This window comes from Rhea pennata, chromosome 1 (assembly GCF_028389875.1).
Source record: "Rhea pennata isolate bPtePen1 chromosome 1, bPtePen1.pri, whole genome shotgun sequence".
NCBI lineage: Eukaryota > Metazoa > Chordata > Aves > Rheiformes > Rheidae > Rhea > Rhea pennata.
Genome location: NC_084663.1, coordinates 57,378,076 through 57,389,284, shown reverse-complemented (window position 1 = coordinate 57,389,284; position 11,209 = coordinate 57,378,076). Strand labels below are relative to the sequence as shown.

At 41.5% G+C, this 11,209-nt stretch overlaps 1 protein-coding gene across 2 annotated transcripts; it reads right to left on the bottom strand.

The window, feature by feature from the left end:
- Positions 1 to 1,492: 1,492 nt before the first annotated feature.
- IFT27 (intraflagellar transport 27) lies at positions 1,493 to 11,209 on the bottom strand. Of its 2 annotated transcripts, none has more exons than XM_062588606.1 (7): positions 11,023 to 11,209; positions 7,646 to 7,725; positions 6,484 to 6,543; positions 5,724 to 5,783; positions 4,169 to 4,286; positions 3,743 to 3,852; positions 1,493 to 3,531 (listed from the first exon to the last, which is right to left on the bottom strand). In XM_062588606.1, the coding sequence occupies exons 1-7, from the start codon at positions 11,054 to 11,056 to the stop codon at positions 3,433 to 3,435; spliced, it is 561 nt and encodes a 186-aa protein (XP_062444590.1). In that variant the 5' UTR covers positions 11,057 to 11,209; the 3' UTR covers positions 1,493 to 3,432. The 2 variants fall into 2 exon arrangements, with proteins under 2 accessions (XP_062444590.1, XP_062444599.1); XM_062588615.1 differs by having other exon boundaries at positions 1,493 to 3,528.

The window sequence follows — 11,209 nt, the reverse complement described above, 5'->3', positions numbered from 1 at the left end:
CCACTTTTGTTTTCTTTCATTAATCTCCTTAAAAAGAAATGTGTTATATCTTTAGGAGTTGTTTGTGGAAAAGTTAGGAGGATCTAAAAAATGTAAAGGAAAAATAAATCAAAACAAAAAGAAAACCCAGCTTCTGATATATCAAGCCCAGTAAAGCAGGCAGGGAATAGGGATTCTGTGGAGCAGAATCATGAGGACCAAAGGAAAGATAAGGAGAGGCTCTGAGGAGGAAAGCTTGTTCTTGCCAATCATACAAGCAGGCAGGCAGAAAAAGACCGAAGGACTATGCATCTCTGAAAGACAGTTGAAGGCCTGTTCGTTTCCTCTCCCTCCTTGTAAAATTTCAGTTTTTCTCTTTGTGCTGGGGCTCTTCAAGATTATAAGCATCCACGCTGGGCATCTGCAGCACTACACAGCTGGACAAAGCAGAAGAGCTATAAAAAGACAACAAGCTTCCTGCTCGGCTTTTTGCCTTCCTCACACTGTTCAGTAAGTCAGAAAGATTCAGTGGCTATAAGCAGCAAACAAGCATCCTCACCTTACAGACGTAACGACAACAATTAGTGGATAAAAGAAGAGGAATTTAATGATGCTTCAGATTTTTACTCATTTTGCTTGTCCACCTTACCTACCCACTACCCCAAGGTCCCTCACATAGACACAAAACGTTTTTCCACAGCCTACCCATACCTGGCTCCCATAGTCCCCACTCACTCTTCACCATTAACGTCTACAGCTAAGGTTGCATATAGACTAGGAAAACAGCAACAAGCATTACCCACACCATTTTGGTATTATACAACACATTAGCCAAGAAGGACAATATATTATGCCTTTAAAATACATTGGGAAGGACAGAGATGGTTATGGTTAAACATATCATTTTGAAAGACATTAAATTACGTCTACATTAGTGCTTGAAATAGTTGTGAAAAAAGCTAGTTGGCCAACATGCTTTAGACACCTCTTTTGTAATTCTAGTAATGGCCTGGGGAAAGAAGGAAAGGGGCAGTGGGTGAATCCCTACTGCTAGCTAATTAGACAATAAATTTCCCCTCTCAGGCAATATATCTTTCCCTGCATGGGATGCATTTTTCTTCACTAAACCTCTCAAAAACAGCTTCCCTATAAATCACAAATCACCACGGCAAGCATTCCGTTAATGACATTCTCCAGCTTTTGCATTCATTTAGTAAACAATGTTCACCCATCTTTATCTCACTGGTGGGTTTAGACTGTTTATTCAAAGTTATGGGAGGTCTTTCTGGTGCATCTGCTCTTTCTGAAATCACCAGTTAAAGATCACAAAAGATTCACTTTATCACCCATTCCTCAGACATTCATATTCCCCATACACTATGTTGCAGGTGGCAGATGCACCTGACATGCTATTTTCAATATGAAGAAATATCATTCTCATGTTGTAATCATACAGTGAGTGAAACATGGGGGGAAAGAGCTGCCAAATCAAAACAAAACTTCAGCAGAGAAGTTCTTTAACTAGATCCACACAGCATCCAAAATAACTTTTATTCTTACTAGTCAGAGGTGGCTAGCATCTGCAGGCAAGTCTGCACTCAGCCCATATAAATAAACAGACACCCCCCAAGATTAACAAACAAGGCAACATATGTAAGATTAAACAAAATAAAATAACAAAAAACCACACATAGTAATGCTAATCCAAGTCAAAAAAAGGCAAGTCTTCTAGTTACTCTAAGCCAATGGAGGAGTCCTCTCTTCTCTGGAGCAAGCAAGCTTTTCCTAGGTGTTCTGTCATTTATTCAAACGTCTTCCTGCAAAAGAACCCATTCATTCCTTTTCTTGTGGACCCAGCGCCTATTTAACTCCTTTTGTTGGGATTCGTGCTCCTTAGCTAATTCCCAGCATCAATATACTACTGCCAGTAAAATAAGCCCAGCTGCTTTTCCAGATCCTTAAAGTACTTCATAAACTCTGCTATGACATCCACAAGCGACACACATCTCTTATGTGCAGTCCGAAGTACTTGTCCTAGCAACGGGTATAAAAAAATGGTTATAAAATATACATACAAGCCTTGAAACACAGATTCTTCAAAAGCCTGCCTGAAAAAATCACTCAGTGCTTACTCTCCACAAATTTCATCTTCCCTTGCCCAAGGGAGGTTAACACAATCTTGAGAGAAGAGAAAGGTTACAGTTTTGAACTTCTAAGATCCAGCTGCAATACAGTACCATGGATGCTTTCACATACTGTATTAACAAACACATTCTTATACATGCAACATCAGTACTCCAAATAAAAGAGCATTTTTTTTCTGAGCTTTTACTCTTTCTGACAACAAACTTCCAGCCACACATGCCCCCTTCCCTGAATCAGAATAACTTAGTCAGGTTGTCTTTTTCTTCCTGAATCCTGTTTCCACTGGTGATGTCAGAAGGATAGGCAGGGAAAGTTTAACAACAAAGACAACTCTGATTCTAGTGAGGGACTGCAAACTGAACCTAGTGAGAATAAGGCATTGCAGGGTTCAGTTGACAAAAAAATGATACAAAAACACATAACAAGTGCTTGCCCAAAGAACAGAAGAGGTTTTCTTACTATGACCTCATTTTGTAGATAAGGTAATTTGGACACGACTGGATGGAGCCCTGTTTGCTTCAACAGAGGGTAGCTTCTTGAGAAAGCATGTGACTTGGGACCAGCAGAGGGCACTGTGTTACCAAGTGACAATAGTACAGATGCAAGACAGACAGCTTCTACTAGGCAAAGGAAGCGGGCCATGCTGGAGAAAAGAACCTATTCTAGAAGTCAGATACAGTTATTAGTCATCAGCATAACAGTCCTACAACTGATACAGGTAACACCATTAAAACAGACCTCAAACTCTGGGCACTCTGAGAAGCACACCTAAATCCAGATTGGTCCCCACATATCTCAATTTCCATGCATCAATTCTGGAGCACAGGTTTCCTACTGAAAGTGTTTTTCAAGTGGCAGTGCCAGATCAGTCCTGCCCTGCTACCAATGTACTGGGGCTGGATTGCTTAAGTTGAAAAATAGCCTGTCAGCTTCCTCTTTCCTTCTCAAAACCTCCAAATCCTCCTTTGCAGCAGCAGAAAGTCTATTCAGAGAAGAAACACGGCAATATCAAAGCAAAAAGCTAGCAATTTCCATTTTGCCCTCTCCTTTTTTCTCCCCACCTCCTCCAATCAAGCAGACTTTCAGTGAGCAGAGAACCAAGACAGGGGACACAAAAGGAATGCTGAGGTAGCAGTTCTAGAAGACTGTCTTTCCATATGCTTATTTTCAGTTTATTTTGAAATACCAGAAGATGACCATGACGAAACAAAAATCTCATATTTTTTTCTTCTCTCTGTACTCCAGCCTGTACAATTCTGGGCACTAGAAGAAGCTCAAGGGCTAAATAAGCCATCATAGTCACATTCCTCAAACTAGTGAGTGAAAAGACTCCACCTTCTCTCTGTACAGTTGGTGGAATGACTTTGCCAGGATGTGGAAAGGGGCCTCAAAGTTTTTCATCTCCTTCTGTAAAGAAATAAGAAAATTGTGAATGACAGATGGAATAAGCATTTGACTATTTCTACTCTAACTACTTCATTAAAGACAGATTTAAACTGAGGGTGAGTTAGAAGAGAAACAAGTGAAACAGAGCCCCCAGTTATCCCTCCTCTCCTGAAAGAGAAGATAACCTTACAGACATCCACTTCCACAGATGGTAAAAGGAGCAGATACTCACGACTGACATCTCGCAGTATTCCAGGCCATGGTTCTCAGCCCATTCCTGTGCTTGTTTCTGCTCCACAACTCGACGACCAACCAGGTCTGTTTTATTCCCCACTAAGACACCTACAGAAAAACAAACAAACAAACAAAAAACTCCAACCCAGAAATGCTGATTTGTTAACAATAAATATCAGAACATTTGTAGGAGGAGCTGAAAAAGTTGGGGGTAGGAAGAACAGGCTATAACTATCTAGAAAACATTCCACAAAGGGATTATCTTAAACATTTGTGCCTGGTCTACTTTGCGATAAAAGCAGATGAGTTGGAGGAAGCCGTGCATGGGCTTGGCTTAAAATACATACTCTACGCCACATCTCAATGGGAACAGCTTCTGCCATACAGAGGGGAGCAGATTAAAAGAATCTCATCCATTCCTTACCTGGAAGATGCATCCCAACTGCCTGAGCCCTCATCTTCTCCAGCCACTTGGCACAGTTGTTGAAAGACTGCTCATTAGTGACATCGTACACAAGGCACAGGACGTTGGGTTGCTCCCACTGCACAGCAAGAAAGGAGCATTGTCAGCTCTAATGAAACTGATGTGGTCAACAGCCAGTCTGCATCTGCACAGTAAACACAGATGCTAAGACATAAATAAAAAGCCTAGCATATAAGAACCCTATGCCCAGACTGGGCTTTCATATTTCTGTTAAGCTGATTAAATGGATAGCTGCCACTGAGACTGTTGGTCTTGCTCTCTCTCCCCACTCCTGTCTGCACAGAATCACAGCATCAGAGAATCACACAATCGGTAAGGTTGGAAGGGACCTCTAGAGATCATCTAGTCCAACCCCCCCTGCTCAAGCAGAGTCACCTAGAGCATGTTAGACTGGGTTGCATCCAGGCGGGCCTTGAAGATCTCCAGAGAAGGAGACTCCACAACCTTTCCGGGCAACCTGATCCAGTGCTCTGTCACTCTCACAGTGAAGAAATTCCCCCTCACCTTCAGGTGGAACTTCCTGTGCTTCAGTTTCTCCCCATTGCCTCTTGTCCTGTCACATGGGACAACTGAAAAGAGTTTAGCCCCATCCCCTGACACCCTCCCTTCAGGTACTTATACACATTGATAAGATCCCCCCCCCTCAGTTTTCTCTTCTCTGGGCTAAACAGGCCCAGCTCTCGCAGCCATTCCTCATAGGGCAGGTGCTCCAGCCCTCTGATTATCTTTGTAGCCCTATGCTGGACTCTCTCCAGCACAGTTGCACTCCTTTATTTGTACCAGCTCCAGCATTCATTCCTGATCCCTGGGAAGCTGATTCTGCATGCTGAATCAGCAAAAAACTAATCCAGAAAAAAAAAAGCAGAATGGCTTGTTGCCAGTTTGAGAAGCTGAAGCAGCTTCCTGGGAGGTCCCTTACAAACCAGACCTGGTGCAAGGACAACAGTGAAATTGCCTCTTGTAGTGCAATGAATCATTACACTGACTTAGCCATCTTGTGAAGTTTCATCTCACATCAGTTAATTGTTCCTACCTTTCGAAATGAGATAATACAATGGAGAACTGTATAGGTAAGGACAAAAACAGAATGAGGGAAAAAAAAATCAAGGACAGTATTATGCCCAAGAACATGGAAGAGTCCTGCTGGATCGAAGCAAATCACTATAATGGCAAAAATCCCACTGCTAGAATAGTAGCAAAATGGATATTTTTCTAAGAAATAAAAGTAAATTTAACCAACAGCACACAGCTATTTCCAGTTAAATTTCCCTATTTCTTTTGTAAGAAATTGAAGAATCACCTGCTTTCCTTCCTTTGGAAAAGATTTCCTCTAGCATTTTTACAAGTTTCAGACATATAGAACAGGAGATAGAACAAAGATAGCTGCTTCCATTTATGCTAAAGACAAAGTTTGCTACATCTGCCAGACTGGGAGTTCAGCTCTTTAAAGCAAAAGCAGTTCTTTGGAATAAGAGGGCTGTTACATAATACTTACCAGTTTCTCCAGCATCTCAGAAAATAGATCTTTGCCTGCAGAGTCAAAAATGAAGAGTTCCTGAAAGCAGAAGCAGGAAGAAGGCTTTGCCAGGAAAACTGCAGTGTAGGGAAAGGCTTAGAAAGTAAATACTTGAACCCATCACTTCTGAATTTTGTATAGTACAGCAGTGCCATGTTCCTAAGAGATAAGCTCCTCATACCAAGAATATTGCCAGTTCAGATAGCATAAGAAAAAAAAATAGCTATTTTCCCTGTATAAACAATAAAAGGGTTGCCTTTGGGGCACTGAGCCTGGTTTCCACCCCTACTGGAAACAGGGTATGTAGAGCCAGAGAGTAAGACGCTAACCTCTATTATTTATATAAAAAATATACATACTGTACAAACTGTGTATGTATACATCCCATTAGTGGAAGTATAGGGCATTAAGGAAAAAGAATTACTAAAGTTTGGGGCTTATTTGTTCTAAGAAACATAAACTAAGCCTGAGCGTCCTAAAGGACAGTACACAATCCTTACAAAGCTGGCAGCAGCTTTGGCTTAAGATGTCATGTTGTATACAAGTATGTAAAACTTACATTCTAAGATTAAACTGTCCCTGGAGAATCAATAATCTTAAAAAATCAGCCTCATTTCCTTAATGCAACTTAATGGCCTTATGAACATGCAGGGGGATCTTCCATCAGAATGAGAGAAAAAGTGAGGTCTGAGCTCTGGACATCTCTTTCTGACTCAATTTATGTCACAGAAAAACTCACCACACTATCACTTGTCTCTGGAACTGATACAGCTTTCACCAACAGTTCTGTGCCCGTTGTCTGTCAAGAATAATCAGGAAAACAAGGATCAGAAGAGTTTTTAAGAGTCTGTCTAACTGCATACCAACTGTGCATTGGATTGAGGCAATTCTTGTGAATCATTACAATTCCATCAAACATATACTGCTGGGAACTCAACAACACTCCTCAAAGCTCTGGTAACATACTCTTGCTCACATGTCAAACTCATGTAGATTTGCTCAAATAGGGAAAAAAAGACAGAAAAACAACATCCAGAAATTTGATTATATGTATGGGTGTTAGTTGAAATCTGCAGGGCTACGTTTACTATCACATTGCTGCTCTAAAACATATCTTAGAACTTTTCACACCAACCATGTGATCAGCTAACATATGGGATTCTGGTAATTTGTCCCTCTTCCACCTTTTATCTCATTCTGCTTTGTAGCTCATTCATTTGTTCTATTTCTATCCCTAACTTCTGGTTTCCATCTTTATTTCAATGAATAAACATATGCCAATTTCCCACCACCACCACGACCACACACACACACATTCTTCTTCCTTTTTTTTTTCTTTCTAAAAAACTTTGCTTATATTTACTTTTATTTTTATCCTGCTTCTGATTAGTCATCACCATTGATTCCTACACTGAAAGATGGCAAACTGTATCCTCTTCACCAGTGAACAGTTTCTGTAGACTGTAATTGTCTTGGGGTTATGCAGCACATCTTCATGTTTGCTTAGTGATAAGCACACTGTCCACACACACATTTAATGGTTGGAATAAACAGCTTTCTCCTTCAGTGATGCTTTTCATGGAGCGCTCCCTAAAGGGGGAAGCTCTCCAAGACCACAAAAGCTTGTGAAAACATTGATTCAGCAGGAAAATTATAAATTTTAACTGGTTGACTCTGCATTAAGTTTTGAGGCCAGCCCCTACACAATGCAAAAGACTTAAAATGCTAAGGCATTTCTCTTCAGAATGTAGTGTGTGAGAGAAAGAAAATCATACAACAAGATTCAACCCTCAGTGCCTCAACTTAAAGTGACATTGTTAATTTTGTTTTAGAGTTTCTTATTTTTCTCTCAAGCAACTCAGAAAAGTTGCTGGATAGCTTATTGTCTCATTTATGCTCACCAGTGTGTAATTCTTCTGAAAATGGGCCCCATCATTGCGGAACATCTGGGCTAAAGCACTCTTCCCCACAGCTGGATCACCTGCAAGACCAAAAATAGAGAAGATTTTTGTTTCATCATATAGAATCTTATTTTCCCTCAGTTCTGTTCCTATCAAATACCATAAGAGCTAGCTTAGAAGTTATAACCTGAATACAGGTAATATAACTCCCACAAGAAGCACAAACAAACAAAAATGCCTACCTACATGGTAAAATGAATATTGCTATTATGCATACTGGGCTAATTTCAGATTTCTGCTTTCTCAGCAGCAAAAAAAGGGTCCCCAGATGTGAGCAGAATTACAATTTGTTCTAAAATTCATGTCTGGCCTATAGCCTTTACATAAACATCAACCTTTCCCAGACATGAGATAAGAGGGACTGGGCTGCATAGGAGGCTATTTCCTCTGCTTAAATTATGTTTTCCTCAAATTCAAATCATTATTACACACTGAGTTCAGGGAAGAGATAGATCACTTATTCTGCAAAGCTTCTTAAGCTGGTAACATTCCTCCATGAACTCTTCCTGCTGACCTTGCTAAGACGGTAACGCTTGCTGACTCAATGCTACTGCTGTCTCATTAGTTGCATTCTGGACATAACAGAAGAAAATGTCACTGGCTGGAAAGAAAGGTCTTTCTGATTCATCCCTACATGGAAGCAAAATCAGGAGGCTTTAGTGTTTGCTCTTTTAGAGCCAAGACTTACTGGTTTGGTTTGCACAACATTTTGAGCAAACTTGAAAGTTGCCCTACCTTGGCCCACTATTACAATACTCCCTAAGAGCTAATGCAGTGGCAGAGAATTGCAGAGTTTGTGTGTACCCAAATCACTTCATGAAACATACTGTACATCAGAATCGTTGAAAAACACAGAATTAACTTAATGCTCCCAAAGGGCTTATCCTTGCTTCATATCTCCTTTTACTGGCCTAGATCTTGAAACAGCCAGGAATCAGGGACTAAATATCTCAAGGTTATAGCTTGACCCTTGGAGGAATATTCATGACAGCCAAATCTGGAATACAAGTCTTTTATCTTACATCATTAGTAAACAAAGCAACATATAGGCATATTTTGACCCTATTCCAGTTTCCTAGACTGTCTTTTGAAGCAGATTGAGAAATTTTTAATCTTACAAGGTATTACAGAGGAGAAGGGGTACTTTGGTTAGTGACAATTTCTCCTAAATGCAGCAATCAAAAATTAAAAAATATGTTTAAATATTTTGTCATGTGCTTTCTTCCTTTAAGCTGAGTTGGGCAGGAAAATATTTAGACAGGAAAATCTGGTAAGTTAGCTTGTTTGTTCCCTGATCAGTTCATGTTTGTGCTGAAGACAACACTCTGTTCTGAGAGGAAGCTGGTGTGTATTTCAATAGACAATTAGATCTGTCTTTCTAAAATGAGAGAGAGAAGCATATACTGCTCCAAACTGTGAGATTTTTCTATTTCCATCATCTGCTGCAAATTCCTATCCAATTTGTTGCCTTTTTACAGTCCAATAGCCCTAGTTGTTCTTCATTTCTTCCTATTCCTAGCCATCATCTTAGCTTATTACTTCACTATACTTCTCTCTCAAAATAAGTTTCTTTGTTCTTTTCATCTAGTTTGCAGTCTCATCTGCCAATACTGCATCCCACAGAATTTATTGCATCCACAGTTCTGCTCTTCTGTCAGAAACTGTAATATGTCTCAAAAATGCCAACTGTCTTATTGTAATGCAAACCCCTTCCAAAGTGTCTCCACGGTAAGCTCAAACAACAATATCTTTGACTGTATATTACCCTCAAAATAACCTAAGAATTGCTTTCTAGTGTCAAGTTATTTATCTCTCTTTTGCTAATACTATCTCTTTTTTTCTGTTGTTCTCCTTGACCTTTGTACAGCTCCCAATACTGCAAGCCACTCTACCCTTCATAATCATTTCATTAGGAACACAAGAGTTCCTTGTTTCACCTCTGGATGTTTTTGCTCCTACCTCTGTGATTGCATCCTCCTGTTCCCTTTAGTTGGTTGTAGTTACTCACCCTTTATGTCCCTTTCACTATATTGATGTCTTTTGGAAGACAGAGAAGTTATTTTGCCTGGTCTTCTGCATTCATTTATTATTTTTAATGATATATTGATATTATCCTGGCACTTATGGATGCTGCACAGAATTGAAAAGGCAGCTCCCAACTTGATTAGGAGTAAGCATGTAAATAGGTCACCCACAAAAAACCTATGTTAATTTAAAATGATAATGGAATTAGCCTTACTAACATTAAACAATAAAACTTGAAAAACTTGAAAGACTTCAGCAAAGCCTGTATACTGAGACTAGAGACTTCCAAATTGAAAACGATGCATAAGTTGCAGACCTAGAAGACGGGCAAGCATGGTGTCCACAGTAACTGTCAACAGAGGCATCAGGGAGATGCTGAAAGAGATTAACTCTTTTGCCTTTGCCAAAGACTGCACTTGGGCTTTGTGCAAATTGATTAGCTCTTTCTGAGGCAAAAAGGCAAAAAGATTTTATTCTTGATGAAAGAAAACAGATTTGGAGCAAGGCGTTAAAGCTGAGAGTTGTCTGCTTACAAATGTTTTATGATTTTGTGCTTGTGGTTGAGGCTACACAGCTTAAGTGTAGAGGAAGGGGAAAAACAAACAAAAGTTTCCTTCCCATAGTGTTAACAGTCAACTGTATTTACTTTCCTCACCTCCATAATCCATCATAACTAAATAAATTGGTGTCTTCACCTCACTTTTTTTCATGTTAACCTAGAGTTTGCTTGGGGAAAAGGAAGCCTTTGTGAAGGGTACATGCTTCTTCCTTCTACCCTATCCTAAGGCTTTTTTTTCAGTCACACTCTCAGAATCATCCTGATTTCTGCCACAAATCTTTCCATCAGCACACGGGGATCCCTCAGTACTAGGCAGGCCTCAGCCTTTAATCTTTCCCCACTTTGAGACCACGTTTTCACCCCATGAAAATACTCTCTATTTTGGATCCTGCCATTGCTTTTCTGCTGATTAAGATTGCACTTCTCATCCTGCCACAACACAGCTCGCGACTCTCCACATGTAACGGTGAAGCGGGGAGATAATAATAACGTGATTCCCACCGTGTTGGCCCCGAGATGACAACGGACCTTCCCTACCTCTCTTGTCACCTCTTCCCCACGTGCTTTGCCGGCGGGGTGACCCGCCGGCGAGGGGCCGTGACAGCAGCAGGCAGCCGGCTGCCACCCGGGGCGACCCGCCACCGCCGCCCCGCGCTGGGCCTCCCCCAACCGCACGGGCAGCGCCGCGAGCTCGCGGCAGGCCCCTGCCGCCGGGGAAGGGGGGCGGACTCACCTGCCAGCAGGCACTTGGCAGCGAGCTTCACCATCGCCTCGGCCCGGGGAAAGCCCAGCCTAGCGCAGCCCAGCCCCGCCGGACACCGGGCCCGGCGGCGGCGCACCGGGAAGGCACCGGGAAGGCACCGGGAAGGCAGCGGGAGCCGCCGCCGCCGCCGCCGTTTGCCGCGGCCCTAGCAACGGCG

Bases quoted from the DNA above. Each gene is read 5' to 3' on its own strand.
- IFT27 (XM_062588606.1), bottom strand. From the start codon at position 11,056: ATGGTGAAGCTCGCTGCCAAGTGCCTGCTGGCAG. The intron at 5,784-6,483 runs GTGAGTTTTTCT...TTCTGCTTTCAG, and splicing joins CAGAGACAAGTGATAGTGTG to GAACTCTTCATTTTTGACTC. The intron at 3,853-4,168 runs GTAAGGAATGGA...GTTTTTCTGTAG, and splicing joins AGTTGGGATGCATCTTCCAG to GTGTCTTAGTGGGGAATAAA.